The sequence below is a fragment of the Mytilus trossulus genome, chromosome 3 (assembly GCF_036588685.1).
Source record: "Mytilus trossulus isolate FHL-02 chromosome 3, PNRI_Mtr1.1.1.hap1, whole genome shotgun sequence".
Classification (NCBI taxonomy): Eukaryota; Metazoa; Mollusca; class Bivalvia; order Mytilida; family Mytilidae; genus Mytilus; species Mytilus trossulus.
In genome coordinates, this window is record NC_086375.1 from 82,915,698 (window position 1) to 82,936,125 (window position 20,428).

At 32.2% G+C, this 20,428-nt stretch overlaps 2 protein-coding genes across 3 annotated transcripts; one reads left to right on the forward strand and one right to left on the reverse strand.

The window, feature by feature from the left end:
* Positions 1-385: 385 nt before the first annotated feature.
* LOC134712644 (chondroadherin-like) lies at positions 386-9,006 on the reverse strand. Of its 2 annotated transcripts, none has more exons than XM_063574386.1 (2): positions 8,898-9,006; positions 386-5,051 (listed from the first exon to the last, which is right to left on the reverse strand). In XM_063574386.1, the coding sequence occupies exon 2, from the start codon at positions 5,040-5,042 to the stop codon at positions 3,465-3,467; it is 1,578 nt and encodes a 525-aa protein (XP_063430456.1). In that variant the 5' UTR covers positions 5,043-5,051; positions 8,898-9,006; the 3' UTR covers positions 386-3,464. The 2 variants fall into 2 exon arrangements, with proteins under 2 accessions (XP_063430456.1, XP_063430455.1); XM_063574385.1 differs by having other exon boundaries at positions 8,849-9,000.
* A 9,211-nt stretch (positions 9,007-18,217) lies between these two features.
* LOC134711083 (uncharacterized) lies at positions 18,218-20,410 on the forward strand. The gene has a single exon (XM_063571515.1). The coding sequence runs from the start codon at positions 18,218-18,220 to the stop codon at positions 20,408-20,410; it is 2,193 nt and encodes a 730-aa protein (XP_063427585.1).
* The last annotated feature ends 18 nt before the right edge of the window (positions 20,411-20,428 follow it).

Here is a 20,428-nt window from a genome sequence, read left to right on the forward strand (position 1 = left end):
TGAGTTCAGTATTTTTGTGATTTTACTTTTTATACACCAATTTATACAGTTCTAAATACACCAATTTATACAGTTCCACATACACCAATTTATAAAGTTCCACATACATGCATAAATGCAGATTGTTTCCCGTGCATTATTTTGGTATAGCTTCAAGTACATCAATTAACTTAGGCCTTGGAAGTAACAGACTTGAAAGTAGGCGGATGAAAACAAAACAAAACAAAATAACTATTTTTTAATATTTTGTCGATATAACGACATACCCTTGTATATACCCTCATCAATGAGTTTGAACGCAAGAATCAGAAAGTTAAAAGGTGAAATAAGAACACAGACTGTTGGTATATTTTTGATTTTTTAGAATTTTAATTACGTTTTCGGCTTTAAAATGAATATCGATATGCTTGAATTTGTTTTATATTCAAGACATATCGCGCATGATAATGAAGATGCACAAGTAGAAAGTGTTTTCAATATTTTCAAAATACATATATCAGAGCTTGCTAATAAACTAGTATAATGTGTGCATTATGTTATGAATAACAATTGTTCTTAGTTTCTAGTTTATAAGACGTTTGGTAATTAAGAAATATCTTGGTTGTATGACATTCTTAAATCATGTTTTGTTCTGAAAACATCCTATTGTCTTGTCTTGTCTTGTCCTTAGAATATTGAATACCGAAAATTGATTAATTGATTTTTGTTGTTTTAACGCTACTTTTAAGTGCCACTTTCGGGCTATTTCGTGAGGCTCAAAGAAAAAAATGAAACAGGTTATTTACGAAGTTGGAGAACATCAGGACTAGCTGATTTTAACCTGACAATGAATAGAAAACAGAAAATATTAAAAAATCAAATATTTTTTATAATTAATTGCATAAGATAATAAAAACAAGGCATGCCTTTGAAAGCAAAAGCAAAAGCAAAGTAATTAGATTTTATAATGATTCAAAGAATGAAAAAAGATGGACTCGGTAAAAAGCATAAAACTTAATGAAATATAACATTCATATTCAAAAAAACATAATCCTATTTTTCAAACTACAAAAAATACAACTACTTTAAAACAACATTCATATCTATAGAATGGCGGATGGTAGTGCATAGTCCTTAATTTGCAGCGGGTTTTGTAAATGATATTTAATATTGTTGATATCTTTTAAAAGTTAAAGTGAATTGAACATAGTAATTCAAATATAAACAATTAATACTGAAAAATAATTTAAAAAAAAACACAACACCACAAAATATATCCCGAAGGACAAAAACGTTTAGGCAATACTAAAATAAAATCAGTCATTAAACACATGAGCATCTTCTCTCTCTCTCTCTCATTCATATACATGTTACTATATTTTGGACGGACGTGGAAGTGAAACACAGCTAATCAAACGCAGAGCAATGTGTTATCCACATTATAGAATTCACACGTGTGCATCTTTGATTTAACGTTGGTTATATATATATATATATATATGTTTTTACGTTGTACATTATAGATTTTATGTTTTTACGTTGTACATTATAGATTTTATGTTTTTACGTTGTACATTATAGATTTTGAACCAAATATGTCTCAGACTGTAAATGCGAGTTTATACAATATACAATTATAAGATCCGTTGAAAAGTTCGAAGCAGATACGAATATAATAAATATATCAAATACACAATACACAATATTCATTAGTTCTCCTGTCAACATGTATTGTTCCACCTAACAGAAGTTCCAATGGAAGCTTTGTTATCAACATTCTCATAATATCTATACCTGTTGGAACAAATATTCTATATCATTTATTCCGTTAGGAACATATACTGTAATATTTATACTTGTGGAAATAATATTCTAGAATATATTTTCCTTTTGGAACTTATGTTATAAAGGAACTTCTATTCCGTGACAATCCGAGTGGTTATATATTACAATGTACAAATGACAAAAATATTGCGGAAAAGTTATAAAATATGTGTCGGGAAATAAATAATAATTAATAAAAAACTTAAATGTGAATACTTAAATGCATCAGGTGGATGTCATTTCCTGGAATTATGACATACGTTTATATCAGAACACACTAGTGGAAAAATGGGACTTTTGAAACAATAATCTTAAAGAACACACGAAGGCCACGCCTCTTAAATTGTATATTGCCTACTTTGCAACCAATTATCATAATGGACAAATTTACATCTACGTCTATCATTCGATCAACAATTATTGGATACGTGTTTATCGTGGACTCCAACAATAAAAAGTAAAATTCAAAACAGAAAGTCCTTTATTAATTGCAAAATTCAAAAATTAAACACATAAAACGAATGAAAAACTACTGTCATATTCCTATCTGACTTTGTAAATGCATATCTTTATGAAGAATATGGTGAATTAAAGCTGGTTTTAAAGCTTAGTATAAAACCTCTCTCTTGTATGACAGTCGCATAGAATTCCACTATATTTAGGACAAAGCGTGAACAAACCAAACAGATATTGATGTTAAAAAATATAAAAAATATGGATCAGCAGTCATAATTGTGTTATAATCTTAATCACAATAAAAACAAAAAAATATGTCAACAAAGAAAAACAAAATGGCATATAGAAATAGCACATTAGCAAAAAAAATGAAAAACAAGAATACAAAAAATTACCGTAGCACAATAGCACAGTGACGATAAAGGTCAAGTAAATATTGTAATGGGTAGATCCTATGCGCAACAGCCTGCTATTGTATGTATTACAACATCAATGTCTATAAAGGCCAACTAGATTTTTTCTATGCCTCGGCTCTGTTAAAGTATATTTGCTAAAGGCATCAATTTCTTTTTTTAGTGGCATTCACCTCGTGAATTATCTTCTGTCACAAATGTGACATAACAGCGTATTGCAAAGGTGCACAAGTAATACAATACTTATTTGAATCTACTATTTTTTGGTTTATAATGGCTTAAATGAAAAGAAATCCGTCTCATAGTTATGTTTCACAAAATCGGCCATTAAAAAGCACATGGTGTTAGATTCATTAGATAAACAAAAATTTAAATAATTAATCACCTTAAAGTTTCCCCCATGTTGATAACATCTTTCATAATAAAACTGCTACGGCATCCTTTAGTTTTTAACAAGCATACATATACAACACGAATGTGTTCCAAGTACACGGATGCCCCACTCGCACTATCATTTTCATGTTCAGTGGACAGTGTAATTGGGGTAAAATCTCTAATTTGGAATTAAAATTAGAAAGATCATATCATAGGGAACATGTGTTCTTAGTTTAAATTGATTGGACTTCAACTTCATCAAAACCTACCTTGACCAAAAACTTTAACCTGAAGCGGGACGAGCGGACGAACGGACACACAGACCAGAAAACATAATGCCCCTCTACTATCGTAGGTGGGGCATAAAGACAACAGCACCATACAAAACCTATATGACTTTCTACATTTCCACGTATTTTACATCAATGTTTCCTCTCTTGAGCGTTTGTTTCGGATCAGAGATTTATTTGAAAACATTTTTGTTTTAGACTTGGGGTCTTCAACTGTAAATAGTGCTTCATCTAGATGTCTGTGATATTTAAACTGTATGTATTTACTGTATACATTCCGTCTACATGATATCAATACGAGGCACACGATAAGCGCACATGAAGATATGCTAGCAGCAATAAGCCCTGTGATTAAACGCGTTTTAGCGTCATTATGTGACGTCTGCTTGATGGGACATTTCATTTCAACTGCATTCAGCTTTAATATATATTTTGTCTGTTTATTCAATGCGCACGTTGATTTTTCGAGAGTCTGCCGAGTGCCACTTTCTTGCAAAAGTTTACTTGTTTGTATCCAAATTAAATCACACGAGCAGGAAAAATTGTTTTGGCCTATTTTTAATAGTTTCAAATTGTCCCAGTTAAGCATATTCTCATGTAAGGTCTTCAGAGCATTACCCTCGAGAAAAATGGTTTGCAGAGTGTATGAATCAGGAAATGCATCTATTGGAATGTCCTGGAGTTTTTTGTTGTTTGTCATAAACAATTGCGTTAGTGCCATTAGACCAGCAAACCCTTTTGATTCAATGGATTCCAAATCTTTAATGCGTGACAAGTGCAAACTTCTAAGACGACGAAGTGATCCAAAAGAAGACGGGCGCACGGATTTAAATAAGTTCATGCTGAGGTCAAGATAAATCAAAGAAGGTATAGAATTTATTGCTGTTGGTACTTCTTCAAATGTGTTGTTGGCCATATGAAGATACTGTAGGTTTAATGACAGAATAGTCGAATTTTCTGCTGGAATACTAAATCCTTGAGGGTGAATCGCTTTGATTGTATTACTTGATAAATGCAATTTCCTTAACTTCGAACAACTTTTAAATGCATATGCATCTATTGCTGATATCGTATTATTGTTCATCAATAAAAAATCTAATCGGGGAGTTCGAGAGAAAAATGAAGTCGGCACTGCAGATAAACGATTGTTTTGAATATAAAAATCCTTAAGTGATGGAAGAATACTAAATGAATTTTCACGTATTGATGAAAGAAAATTGCTTTCTAAATCTATCAATTCAAGATTAGGAAGATTTGTGAAGGCAATATCTTCTATGTGTTCTATTTTATTATGACCAAGATACAAGTATTTTAGGTTCAAATTAACAAAAATCTCTGGTTTAATCACAGTTAGTATGTTGTTGTTTATTCTCAAATCAGTCAATTTTGTCAAATGTTTAAATGCACCTTCTTCGACTTTCGATATATTGTTGAATTCTAAATGCAACGAAGTTAAATTTGTGAAATTCCTAAAGCTCTCACTTTGAAGAGTCTCAATAGCGTTGTGGGATAGATCAAGGAGTTGAATAGTAGCTGAACTGACACCAAAATCTGGAATGACTTTAAGTTTCCTAGAACTACAGTCAGCAGTGTTACTCTTCCAATCACAGATACAGTTGTTTACACATGTTTTGTTTTCACCTAATGCCAGCAGTCCATAAAATAGCATGCATTTAATCGAGATGAGTGCAATAAGGTTGGCCATTCTTTATTCCTGAAATATATAAAAACATATATAAACAAAGATTGTACACATCGATATGAAAATCGACATCTGATTAGTTAAGTCTTTTTAAACGGACTTTTATAGTTTGTTCTTATGTTGAACTGTTAAACCACTGTCCCAGGTTAGGGGGAGGGTTTGGATCTCGTTAACATGTTAAATCCCGTCACATCCAGTATCTGTGTACCTGTCCAAAATCAGGAGCCTGTAATTCAGTAGTTGTATAGTTTGGTATTAATATTGATTCACTCATAGGGTCTTTGCATCGGAAATTAACACATTTATTATAAAACCAGTTGTTGGCATGATACGGGTTATTTTTTTTTATCTCATATATTGTAAACCTCTTATAAGGTTTACAAAATTGTCTAAACAAGTTAAATACTTATTGTGAAAAATGGAACTTGACTGTCAATCTTGACAAGACAAAAACAATGATATTTAATAAAAGTGGTAAAAAACTTACAAAAGACCAGTTTGTATTGAATAATGAATTAATTGAATGTTGCACAGAATATAAATATTTAGGTATACTATTCAAGCCATCAGGAATTTTCACTAATGCTGTAAATCTCCTATGTAAAAAAGCTTCTAAGGCATTGTTTTGTATTAAAAAAATACTCTACTCAGATAAGATGGATGTTTCTTTCCATATGAAACTATTTAATTCTTGTGTTAGTCCAATATTACTGTATTGTAGTGAGATATGGTCGCTAAATATTGTGAAGAACAACAAAACTCTTGAATATCAATATTTATCTACGGAATCAGTAAAACTCCAAATCAAATTTGCGAAAGGTCTTCTAAATGTTAATTCAAAGGCAGTTAATACAGCTGTATTAGCTGAATTGGGAATGTACCCTATTGGTATACAGGCCCTTAAGTCTTCTTTAGGATTTTGGTTACATATTTTAAAGTCAAATGAAAATGAGTCTTTATTATATAATGTTTATAAAGCTAACAAGCAGTTAAATGATGGATTTGCTTCAAAAGTTAAAATGCTACTTTCAAAATTAAATTTCACTCATGTTTGGGAAAATCAATGTACCTTCTCTAAAAAACGATTACTATTAGCCGTCGTGAAGAAGCTCAATGAAAATTACATTATATTTTGGAAAAATTGTCTCTTTAATGATGATAATTCAATAAATGGAAATAAACTAAGAACCTACAGAAAATTTAAAGTTAAGTATGAACTAGAAAAGTACCTTTTATTGAATTTAGATAAAAATGTTACAAAAAATTATGCTAAAATAAGAATAAGTAATAGTATGTTGGCTGTTGAACGTGGAAGATACAACAAAACAGCACTAGAAAATAGAATATGTCCTTTATGCCATAAAGAGTTGGAAGATGAATTTCATTTCATCATTACATGTTCAGAAATTAATAAAACTAGGATCAAAATGTTTAATGAAATTTCTAATATTGTCCCCTGTTTTAATTCCATGAGTGAAGAAAATAAATTTGATTTTATATTTTCCTGCGAAGAATGTGATATTTTACTTATCATTGTTAACTACATAAGTGAAATGTATAATGAGAGAAACAATTATAATGTCAATATATGAACTGTGTAATGTATATTATAACATATTTTTTGATACATAAGCATAATATTTTAATACATAACTTTAAAGAGGAGGCATGCTGTCAAAAATAGTATTATAATTAATACTATTAATCTATGTTTTTGTTTTTCTTTCAATGCTACATGTTTGTAGTGTAACTGTTTATTGACTATCGTTTTGTAATTTTAATATGCCTGTTTGTTTGTTTTTTTGTTGTGTATTTTAGTAACAATCCTATTGTTTGGATTTCAAACTAATAAAATTCTTATTCTTCTTATTCTTATTCTTATATTCTATGATGGTATGATACTAAACCCCTTACCGCTGGGATTGTACTTGATTTTCATATGATGAATATATTATCTTTCAAATAGCTTATATGAGATCTGGAGCTGGCATGTCAGTAACTGCTAGTATTTCTTTGTTCATTTATGTATCATTGTCATTTTGCTGAGTTTCCTTAGCGACATTCTATACTAACGTATAGAAAGTCCCTGGTTTCTAATGTTACTTTTCTGACACCGGGCTCTGACTTCTTTTAATATTGCGCATTGCTATGTGTTCCTTTATTCTACACTGGCTAGAAGTATAGTGGAGGGTTGCGATCTCACAAAACATATTTAACACCGTTGCATTTTTGCGCCTGTCCCAAGTCAGGCTTGGGAGCCTCTGGACTTGATAGTCTAGTATGTTTTCTAATTTTAGTTCATTTATATGTTTTGAAGTTTAGTGTGACGTCCATTTCTACTGAACTAGTACACAGTTTATTAAGGGGCCAGCTGAGGACCACCTCCGGGTGCAGGATTTTCTCGCTGCGTTGAAGCCCCATTGGTGGCCTTCTGCTATTGTTTTCTCTTTCGTCGGGTTGTTGTCTCTTTGCCATATGCATCATTTCCAATCTCAATTTTATTGTGTTTTCGTTCACCAATAAGGTCGTTAGTTTTCTCGTTTGAATAGTTTTACATTTGTGATTTCGGGGTCTTTTATAGCTAACCATGCGGTATAGGCAATGCTCATTAGATATATGGTGTGGAGATAATTGTACTATGACTATTAATTAAAAAAGGTATAATATTGTGCATTTTATAACACCTTCTGTTAATAAGTCACATGTAGAAATTAAATGTGGGAATGATATCATTAAATATTCTACTACTTATACATATTTAGGTTTAGTTTTAAGTGAATTTTTAGATTATAAGGTACCTGCTCAAGCTGTGGCAGCTTCTGCAAATAGAGCAAGTTGGCCTTGTTATAGATATGTGCAAAATCTTAGGTGGTGTTACTTTAACTTTGGATTTTCAAAATTATACGAGAGTTTGGTGCTTCTAATTGTTGAATATGGTGCTAGTATTTGGGGTTGCAAAAACTTATCTTTTATTAATGTTATACACAATAGGGCTTGCAGTTTTTCTCATGGAGTTGGTAAATAAACTCCAAATGTGGCATTTTTTTTAGGGGATATGGGGTAATTACCTATCTTTCAAAAACGCTAACGATTGGGTTCAGCGTTCCTTTTGCATGAACCTAACCTAACCAAGTAATGCCGTATGCTGGGCCTACTATCTACTGGTCCCTGGTGTCATAATAGCAAAATATCAGACCTCGATAAACCAAATAGTGACATTGTCTGGGCCTAGTATCTACTGGTCCCTGGTGTAATAATAGCAAAATATTAAGCCTCGATCAGCCATATAATGACGTATTATGGGCCTACTACTTACTGGTCCCTGGTGTCAGAATAGCAAAATATCAGACCTCGATAAACCATATAATGACGTATTCTCGGCCTACTATTTAATGGTCCCTAGTGTCATAATAGCAAAATATAAGACATCGATAAACCAAATAATGACGTATTCTGGGCCTACTTTCTACTGGTCCCTGGTGTCATAATAGCAAATATCAGACCTTGATAAACAAATAATGACGTATTCTGGGCCTACTATCTACTAACTAGTCCTGGTTTCATAATAGAAAAAGACCAGGTAACAATTTACAGGAAACGCCTATCAGGATAATTATTTCACCCATGACGTATGCTATATAGTCGATTCAAGATGTTAGAATAAAACAATAGAACAAGTGACAGTCAGGTCACTTCGATATGTGATGTAAACAATAACAAGTACGGCTATAGGCTATATCTTTACACACTTGACCTTAAATGGTCGTCACAGATGACTCATGCTATAAAATATTCGTTAATCTACTTACCGGTTAGACGTCTAATAGATAAACCCAAACATTTAATAAGTACACCTACCTTATACAGCTAACGTGTGACTTTAATACACTACTATAAGTTACATTTTCGATACTATTATTATGAATTAACAATAGCGTGACTCTGAACGCCATCTACCGGACAGGTGTCGTGAAGGTATATCGATTTCGCATAAATCATATTAATGTTAAAATGTAATATGAAGCTTTATTTTCATTTGTGTGTTATGATAATAAGTTTAAATAATTTTAATATCCAGTAAATGGACAAAAGGATTCGTCATTCAAATTTAACAATTATACAACACATCATTAAAAAAATTAAGAATGCATTAGTATTTTACAAACCAAGGTGTTGCAAAATTTAGAAATATCCGAGTCTTGCCGAGTTTTCAGTTTTTATAGTTTTCTCCTGATGAAACTCACTCCATGATGATTATTTAGTTAAATTATTGATATAAATTACCTGAAAACCAGTTAGTGTAATGTTTTCTCCTGATGAAACCCACTGAATAATTGATGATTATTCACAAAATTATTTAGTTGAATTATTGATATACATTACATGAAAACCAGTTAGCGAAACATTAAAATAATAAGAAAATATATTAAAAGAAAAACGCGTTTCAAATCAAAATTTTAGTAAAATAAACAAATGCATGCACACAAGTGAATATTCTCGTTCTAGTGTTACTGAATTTATTGTAGTTTATTTCAAACCAGAAGAAATACAGTTTATAGGTATAAATGTACCTTATAAGTATACAGCTTATAAGTATGAAATTGTTCAAATTATTATGGCATATTGTTATTCTAAATTATTTCCCAAAATTGATCGCCCTGAAGATCATAAAAAACATTTTATCAAAATTAAGTATGTCAATAAAGGCTTTGATTTTGTAAATATTGCCGGTATATTTAACGACCATTCTGTTAAAGAACAAATTCCTGGATATTTTGACAACACTGAGCTACCTCTTATTTGTTATATTTACAAGAAATCTACCCGGAAATTTGTGTTTAATTATAGTCAATTGTATAAAGATGTTAATATCAGTGAAAATACACCTACTTCATGTAATTGCAGTAATTCCGAATATATTTATGGACCCATTTCCCATGTTATAACAGGAGATCTTAACATCGTTCAAGACCGAGAGTTAAAATCATTCCTCAGTAAAGGACCTAAATATCGTCCCCCGTCTATTATTAATTGGAATGAGTGTCGTAATATCATCCACGACTCACTCCATACTTACTGTATGAAATGGATAAAACGGGAAAAAGCTGACAAAAAATCTTTGGACTCTTTTTTTAATTCAGTAATGAAGATAGTTGATATACGTATTCAACATTTTAAAGAACATTTTACTATTAACAATAACCACAATAAACCTATTTCTCGTATCAAACATAAACTGAAAGAACTAGCCAAGGAATTTGTTTTTGTCCCGGCCGATAAAGCTGCTAATAATATTGTTATTGTTTGACGTAAATTTTACATTGAGGTTCTGAAAAAGGAAATCACCAATTCACCAACATTCCAACTGACTCCATTTTCAGAAAACGAAATATGTAACAAACATAAACTTTTAGCCACCGCTTTACAAGCAGAGCCAAATACAATGAAAGTCCCAACTATGTATTGGCTTCCGAAGCTACACAAAACCCCTTACAAATATAGATTTATTTCGTCTTCAAGTCATTGTTCAACTACTAAATTGTCTCTTCTTCTTACCAGCACACTTGGTACAATTAAAAACCTTATAATAAATTGTTCAAATAAGGCCTTCGAAAATAGTGGAATAAATTACTTTTGGAGTGTCAAGGACTCGTTGGAAGTACTTGATAACTTGCATGCTTATATTGGTGATTTTGAATCTGTTCAAATATTTGCCACTGGAACGGTTAAGCAACCAATTATCAGTCATCAGTCTGATGAACCGATAAAACATACATGAAAATCATCTAGCATACACGACAAGCATCCATCATCCCCAATGAGCATCTATATAAAATAATGAGATGTGGTATGATTCAATGAAACAACTATCCACCAAAGTTCAAATGAAGTGAATGCAAGCAATTTTGGCAACCGTATGGCGATTAACAATAAGAAAAAAAACAATACGAAAAATTTGTCTATAAAGGGCCCCGATATGAAAAAACATGAAATAATTCAATCGAGAAAACTAACTGCCTTACCTATAACAAAAGAAATATAAGACATGGATTAATGACAACCACTGAGCTACACACTACTGATCTAGGTAAGGCACTTAAAGAATGGGGATGGGTTAGCATCTAACACATCTGATTGACACAAAGCAGACCGCTAACGAACACGTTATATTACCGGGTGAACATCTATCCAACTTGAAAAAAAACAACAGTAATAACTGAAAATTACAAAACATAAATGATGATGCCTTATTACACATGACGAACATATATAATATCTGATAACAACCAAGCATACATGGCGAACACCTAACATACCTTGTAAACACCTAGAATGCTCAGGATCACTTTATATAACTGATTTAATTTGAAAACGAGTGTATGAACCCCTATTTTTTAAATCGATTTGTTGTTTCATTTTGCAGGGAGATTATGGTGGACCAAATTTTGTAAAACTCTAAATAGTGCAATTTTAAATGTTGATTTTAAATGTTGATACAGCAAAAAATTACGTTTTTCTCTCAATTCATGACCACTTGATAAATATGAGTTATTTCTGAATAAAACATGCATAAATTTTAAGGAAACTTATAAAATAGAGAAATTACAAACTATATATCAAAAAAACAATTTGTGTTTATCTTTTAAAATGAAAAAAAGTTATGGCTTTCTTTCGAAAGAGAAAATACGGCCACACATCCGAATTTTGAGCAAATATACAAAATTTCGACCTCGTGTGACTAAAAAAGTGGCACATGAAGGCATATTTTTTATTACATTTTCGATTTAATCAGGCAAAAAATAGCCTTTTTGGTAATTTTCATCAAACTGTAAATACGGGATCAAAACTGTAGCTCAGTTGTCTTGTTTATTCCATTGTTATCATGCGTTTACATTCGTGCACTTGTGTATCCCAAATTCATGTATGTTTTTCTATGTTGTGATGTTATGCTATTGTTTCAGAAAAAGGGAGAAGGTTTGGATCCATTAAAACGTTTAATCCCGCTGCAAATGTTTGCACCTGTCCTAAGTCAGGAATCTGATGTACAGTAGTTGTCGTTTGTTTATGTAATATATACGTGTTTCTTGTTTCTCGTTTTGTTTATATAGATTAGACCGTTGTTTTTCCCGTTTGAATGGTTTTACACTAGTAATTTTGGGGCCCTTTATAGCTTGTTGTTCGGTGTGAGCCAAGGCTCCGTGTTGAAGGCCGTACTTTAACCTATAATGGTTTACTTTTTGAATTGTTGTTTGGATGGAGAGTTGTCTCATTGGCACTCACACCACATCTTCCTATATCTATTTGGTTTAGATGTTATATTTGTTATTCTCGTGGGATTTTGTCTGATGCTTGGTACGTTTCTGTGTGTGTTGCGTTTCGGTGTTGAGTCGTTGTTCTCCTCTTATTTTTAATGCGTTTCCCTCGGTTTTAGTTTGTTACCCCGATTTTGTTTTTTGTCCATGGATTTATGAGTTTTGAACAGCGTTATACTACTGTTGCCTTTATTTACATGGTACTTTCTTCCCATTGATAATTTCATCTTAATTCTGAGTTCTGTACTTAATGACATCTTTTCTAATGAAATTTAAACAGTATTGTTGATAAGTACCGTGATTGTGTGGGATGTTAGTGTTACAATTAGTAGGTGTAGATATTATAATTAACAGGTGAGTTTTGCTCTTCTATCTTGTTTGTTCACCTCTTTTTAGCAAGATTAAAATAGTGCAAAGTATATAACAATACTTCATAAAATAATAAATACACGAAAGAAAAGTAGTTTTCATTTTTGTCAGAGATGTAATTATTGAGATGAAAAATTACAATAAAATGCTCATAGTTCTTCAACTGCGTCATTTACTTGGCCTTTTAACTTTTTTTTTGTATTAGAGAGGCCTTGATAAGTCTCTTGTAGATAAAACACGCGCCTGGACTTATCTGTACAATCAGTTTTACAAAAAGTTGGGAATAATCAAATCTATTTTACTGATGAGTCTTATGTAGACGAAACGCGCGTCTGGCGTTTAAAATTATAATCCTGGTACTTATGATAACTATTTACGCTTATTTCAATTGTAAGTTCGTAAAATATTTAACTGATTGGAATTGCCATTTCATACTATGTTATAAGTATTGCATCTCACTCGGAGAATGGAATTGCTCTCATTGAAATAAGAAGTATGTTAATTAATGACGAAATCTATCTTTAACGTGTTATCGAGTGCACGAACGTTTTTGTTGGCATCTTTGTCATATATTTGAATGTGTTTGAATTTTAAAGTCTGTATTGCGTTTTACACAATTGGTGGAATGATGACTCCCGGCAGTGGGTGGAGCTTTAAAGCGATATCTGTATAGTATACAGATACAGCATAGCGATACCTGTAGGGCTGTATCTGTATAGTAAGACACCCAATTGCAGGATAAATATGTTTTACTTTACAGTATGCACTATTCATTTTCATTGAAAAGTTCACGAAGAAAACTCCTACGTAATTGTATCCTCATCTCCATATAGTTGAGTATAACACATTTTTACCAGAATATATAAATCAATTTACAGGAAACTGACAGTCAAGAATTTTATTAACACTTCAATTTTTTTTATTCTGGTTATAAGTCAAGCAGTGCAGTTTTAACAAAAGGGAAAATAAGCTGCTAACCGCCATTATAATGTATTATAATACAGTTTTAAATTCACATCTTAATCATGACAATAACGGCATTTGGCTTGTCGAGTTTACAGTCCCCTATCCGGAAATATATAACAAATAAAATAACAAAAATACTAAACTCAGAGGAAGATTCCAAACGGGAAGTCCATAACTAAATGGCAAAATCTCAAACACATCAAACGAATAGACATCACCGTCATATTCCTGACTTGGAAAATATATTTTCTGATGTAAACAATGGTGGATTAAAAAGACAAAGAAAAGTTCCACAGCTCGTCATTATAAATCTATCAGCCACAACTAGATGATGAAAGTTGATCTAATTACCATAACAAAGACTTTTTACATATTTTATTTCCTTCCTTTTATCAAGAGAAAAAGTAAAATAACAAAAAAACAGAATTTCGAGAAAATTTCAAAACGCAAAATCTCTTTTCAAATGTCTAAATCATAAGCCCACACATATCAGACACATGGAGAACAACAATGTTTTATAAAGATCTGAAGTATTTCAGCCTTTTTCAACTGATTTTTATAGTTCGTTCTTATGTTGTACTGTTATACCACTGTCCCAGGTAAGGGGGAGGGTTGGGATCCCACTAACATGTTTAAACCCGCCATATTATTTATATATGTGCCTGTCCCAAGTCAGGAGCCTGTAATTCAGTGGTTGTCGTTTGTTTATGTGTTACATATTTGTTTTCGTTCATTTTTCTTTATATAAATAAGGCCGTTAGTTTTCTCGTTTGATTTGTTTTACATTGTCTTATCAGAGCCTTTTATAGCTGACTATGCGGTATGGACTTTGCTCTTTGTTGAAGGCCGAACGGTGACCTATAGTTGTTAATGTCGGTGTCATTTTGGTCTCTTGTGGACAGTTGTCTCATTGGCAATCATTCTTCTTTTTTATAGTTCAAAACGTAGTCCATTGTATTCAGTTTCATAATTTGTCTATTTTTAGGATATTCACTTCTATGATTTGTTTGGATCTTTTGATATTTTTCATTGAACTTCACATTAAAACGAATTGTTTAATGAGTTAAAACTTTCATCCTCACCTCACATATCCACTTCATGCCGGTCGGCATTTAAGGCCCTTAAAACTTTCATCAGCACCTTATAAAAGTAAAGGCAGAGGTGAATAAGCATATTTGTTTTTCAATCCATTTCACAATAAAACAAAAGCAAAAATACGACTAATAAATACTGATATTTCCAACAGTTGTAAACACAATCCCGTCCTCAATTTCATGCATGTGACCAACTGAATTCAATTTACCATGGAATGTGTACGTACATGAGCAACACGACTGGTTTATATGTGGAGTAGGATATGCTCAACCTTTAGAAGGACATGCGATCATTCCCGGTTTTGATGGGTAAAGGGTGGATAAGTTGTTAGTTTTCAATGTTTTGTTATATGGGCTGTTGTTTGTAGTTTTAGTCGTTTTTTGTTTTTTGCAATTGCATTATTGTCAGTTCGTTTTCGACCTACGAGTTTGACTATCCCTTTGGTATCATTAGTCTCTCTTTTTTGTTTTTCCTATGACGTTTCCTAGACGAGTTTGACTATCCCTTTGGTATCATTAGTCTCTCTTTTTTGTTTTTCCTATGACGTTTCCTAGACGAGTTTGACTATCCCTTTGGTATCATTAGTCTCTCTTTTTTGTTTTTCCTATGACGTTTCCTAGACGAGTTTGACTATCCCTTTGGTATCATTAGTTTCTCTTTTTTGTTTTTCCTATGACGTTTCCTAGACGAGTTTGACTATCCCTTTGGTATCATTAGTCTCTCTTTTTTGTTTTTCCTATGACGTTTCCTAGACGAGTTTGACTATCCCTTTGGTATCATTAGTCTCTCTTTTTTGTTTTTCCTATGACGTTTCCTAGCTTATTTATACCAAGAGGACAAGTTTATGTAATTGTGGTAGGAAAATGGACATAGATTTGTAACAAACCTTCTTTCAATAGAATACTATTTCAAGTTTTATCTGAATAGATTGACGATCGAACCTACAAGCTCCCAAAACGGAGGCAATTATGCTTCCAATATACAATCAATGAAGACCATTCGAATGAATAAGAAAAAAACCACATAATATGTAATGTATGTGTCAATAATGTTTGGTCTCTTGTGGAGAGTTGTCACATTGGCAATCATACCACATCTTTTTTTTAATTGTTTTATTAAGTAACATCAGTTAACACAAATAAATAACATTGATTAATTCTTTAATTTATTAAAAGATAATCAAACAACTTCAGCCTTTTAGAAATATGTGAACTAAACTATTTACTATTTATTTACACAATAATTATAAATATACGATTAAGCTTATGTAGAAGCATATTAATTGAATTGTGATAGAATCGTCATAAACAACAAGTCTGTATTTTTGAAAATGCCAACAAACTTTGTGTAGTGGAAAACCCATGCACATGTTAATATTAGTAAGTCTTCATACGAGCATTGTTAGTGATGTACACATTACATCATTCCTATAGAATGCTTGAATATTTATACTTGATCAGAAGCACTGTTGAATAGCTTGATAATTACTCGCTAAAGCTATATGTGTTTTTATGTTATGTAAACCATTGTTTTCAGCGAAATCAAATGCTGTTTTCTTGTTATTATCATACACGTCTAGGAATGCACCTTTGTTTATCAAAAAGTCTACAAAAACAATCCCTTCGTTCTCTTTGTCTCTCGGACAATTGCGACAAGCGGCTATGATCGGTGTTGCACCAGAGGAGTCCTGTGCGTTGACAATGTTAGATGTTAGTAGCAATTTGGCAAGCTCAAAATTACACACATTGATTGCTTTCATTAGCTGTAAAAATATGTCGTAGTCTATACTATTTTTTTTAAATGTTTTTTCATCCTTTGCTTGATACTTTCTAAACACTAACTTTTTTCTTGAAGCAATCATCCTTAGTTTTAGTTCTGTAACAAACGACATTCTAACTTTTATTGTTTTCTGTGTCTGAGTGACAGCCAACATTTCTTTTATACCACATTTCGTGTGAGTGTGGGGGATTTCAGTGTTACAAACACTGAGTGTGAGAGTAGGGTTTGGATATTATTGTGACAAACATAGCACATGTAGTCGACTATCAAGGTCGTTTAAATCTTGACAGTAAACAAGTTGGACACAATGCACAACATCTCAAGATTGGAATTAAATAATTGAAAGGAAAAGAACAAATATCGTTTGGAAAATCTTGTCAAAACTTTATTAAAAGTATAGACGACTTTAACATAATATCTAAATCTCCTTAAATAATTTCTGTATTTTTTTTCTAGATATTTACAATAGAAAATATTATTAAACTGTTTACCGATACTTTTAATATATATGAATTGCTTCGGCACCGCAACAACTTGAGGATTCATAGTATGAGTATGTTAAGATATGTCTTCAACTCCACCGAAAATTAGAGGTTTCAATTAAAAAATATGTGTTATGATTACCAACGGAGTAACTCTCCGAAAGATACCAAATGACAAAGAACAATTAAAAGATTACCATCGGGTCAACAGTAGTGAGGTAATCGGATTCAGAATATAGCTTCTATTATTTTCCAACCATATGCATGCATCTCTAATCAATTAATTTAATCAATAATATTTCCTTGACTTTTACATTTGTAGGCTTGTGATTGCCCACAAATTCTGAATTATTAACATTTATCTTGGATGTGTCTATAGATTATTTTAAAAACTTGAAGTTACTTGGAAACAAAAGTTTGAAAATAAGAAAAAAGGGTGACAATTTGATTGGTTACTTCCGATGATAGTTATTACTTTTTATGCAATGACATTTCATTTGAAATTTTCAATGTAGAACTGGACGGAACAATTCCGTACCCATGCCAAGGTTTTCTTTATTTTAAACTCAGATGTATTCTGCCCACTTCATTATAAAATATCAATTTGAAAACATGGAAACTCATTGATGTTGCGAAAGTACGCAATTATAAAGACATTGGACTTTTATTTTGACATTGTGTATATAAAATTACATTGTTATTTTAATTACAGTAAATGAATCATACTAGAATATTCTAGATGGATAGTGAAAGTACTTGTATATATTTATGTTCAAGAAAGCTTTTGGCAATTTCCGGAATTGACCCTGTTACTAAAAATAGATTATTTCCCATTTCTCTAGTTAATTATAGTTTGTTCTAGATTTAGAATGTTCTTATGATTTTAGTATATAAGATAAGGGTTTTTATGGATAATTGTCATTGTAAAAATAGTAGTAACAGAAGTATAGAAGTTTTATCAGTTGAACTAGAAAGAAAAAGACGGATTATTCCAATGTGGTATTTATTAACGTTTACAAACTGTACATACTGTAAATAACTGTTAGTTATTTGATTAAAGATATAAAAGGATTCCGTGTTAGTCTGATTTCGCCACATTGTATGGTGCCGGAACCCGGGAATAACAGAAAAAGACATTTATAAAGAACACGGAAAAGAAGTAACCACAGAAAAGATGGCAGTCTCATATTTGAAAGGACTCTGTACAAGGTACAATAATTTGTTAGCTAAAGAATTAGATAAAAGTGGAGATATAATAGCACAAGGGATTCAAGATGAAAGTGTGACAACACAATTAAGGCAAGTTTTATCAGCAGAGAGACGATTAAAGGATTTTGCAGCAAAACTTGAAGAAAGTATGAAAGAAATTTCACTTATATTAGAGGAGAGAGAAGATAACGAAGGTGACATCGCAAAATTTACAAAGGCAAGTGAAACATATTTTGAATTGCTTGACGGTGTAACACAGCGCTTAGACGAATTAAAAATATTCGAGGAAGAAATTCAGGATAAAATAACAGATATTAAGAAAACAGAATCAGCCACGGACCACAAGGTGGAGCATTTAATACAATTACAGACACAAATGCAAGAACAGATAGTACAGTTTCAACAGTTACAACTCCAAGAATTACAGAGGAAAAGTCAACCTTCAACAGTAAGTGCAGTTAAACTTCCTAAATTAGACCTAGTTTCGTACAATGGAGATAAGTTAAAATGGACAGAATTTTGGGATTCATTTGAAGCAGCAGTGCACATAAATCAAAGCTTGACAAAAATAGAGAAATTGAATTACTTGAAAAGCAAACTTTTTGGAACAGCTAATTCTGCTATATCTGGCTTACCGCTCTCCCATGAAAATTACGATGTAGCAATTTCAATACTAAAGGAAAGATTTGGAAATGTTCAATCTGTTGTCAACAAGCACTATTCAGACTTAATAAACCTTCAGTCAGCTTCAAATCAAACTACACATCTACGTAGACTTTATGATGACTTGGAACGACACTTACGTAGTTTGGACGCAATGCATCAAGATGTAACCCAAGATGTATTCATCTCGATGATAACATCTAAGCTACCAAAGGAAGTTCTTATTCAACTTGAAATACAGAAAGGTAACAGTGAAAGATGGACAGTAGGGAAGTTGAGACAGTTTCTCAATACTTACATAACTGCCAGGGAAGCTGCAGAAAGTCAGTCTAAGGAAACACATACTGGTCCCAGTTCTGAAGAAAAACAGCAGTCTAAAATCCAGTCAAACAACAGTAATTTTCAACCAAGAAAACACTTATCTGCAGAAGCTCTGATGACAATAAAGCCATTTGGAAAACACTCAGGCAGTGGAAACTCAATGGTATGCAGATATTGTGATGGACACCACTGGAGTTGTGAGTGCAGAAAGTTCAGTACAATTGAAGACAGAAAGCAGAAAATCAAGGGTAGTTGCTATACCTGCCTGAAGCCAGGACATGTTAGTAGAGACTGTAAATTTGAAAAAGCATGCTATCATTGCAAACAGAAAAAGGGACACCATAGAAGTCTATGCCCGAAGAAAATTCCCTCTCAACATAAAGAAGTTTCACATCTAGCTGATGAAATGTGTGAAATAGCTTCAAGTGAAGAGAACGTACCAGAGAATAGCTTGTTGTCCTCCGGAGATATAGTTTTGATGCAGACAGCTCAAACAACTGTGTCAAATACAGAAGTTAATGAAACAGAAGTAGTAAGACTATTAATGGACTCCGGATCTCAGCGAACATATATAACAGACAATTTGGCCAAGAGATTAAACTTGAAGAAGAAGGCTACAGAGGAGATAACTCTTGTAACATTTGGTGCAGATAAGCCAAAAACATTAAGAACACAAAAGGTGTCTTTAAAGATCAGACTAAAAGATGGAGTTTGTATGCTTATTGATGCTAATGTTGTTCCTAAGATAACAGGATCAATACTAAGAAGACCTCTACAAATGGATGTATGTGAAAATGTGAAATACTTATGTAACAATCTGCAACTTGCTGACACACTGCCTAGTAGCTTAGAAAGTTCAACAATAGAGATTCTTATCGGAAATGATTATTATTTAGATATCATATTGCCACAGAAAATAGAAATTCAACAAGGGCTTTATCTACTTGGCTCTAAGCTAGGATGGATCCTTACAGGAAGGTCACAATTAAGTGATGAAGAAAGTGAGAACAAAATGTCCATGACAGTAAATGGCTTATTAACTTTAACAGAATGCTGTTTTCACTCTACAATTGACACATGTCTTCAAATCAAGCCTTCCATTGAAGATTTCTGGAAATTGGAAACTATTGGAATACAAGATTGTCCATATGCATCAGACGACGAAATACTTTGAGTAACTTTGTCACCTCAC

What these genes read in the sequence shown, in the direction of transcription:
- LOC134712644 (XM_063574386.1), bottom strand. Translation starts at nt 5,042, where the DNA reads ATGGCCAACCTTATTGCACTCATCTCGATTAAATGCATGCTATTTTAT.
- LOC134711083 (XM_063571515.1), top strand. Translation starts at nt 18,218, where the DNA reads ATGGCAGTCTCATATTTGAAAGGACTCTGTACAAGGTACAATAATTTG.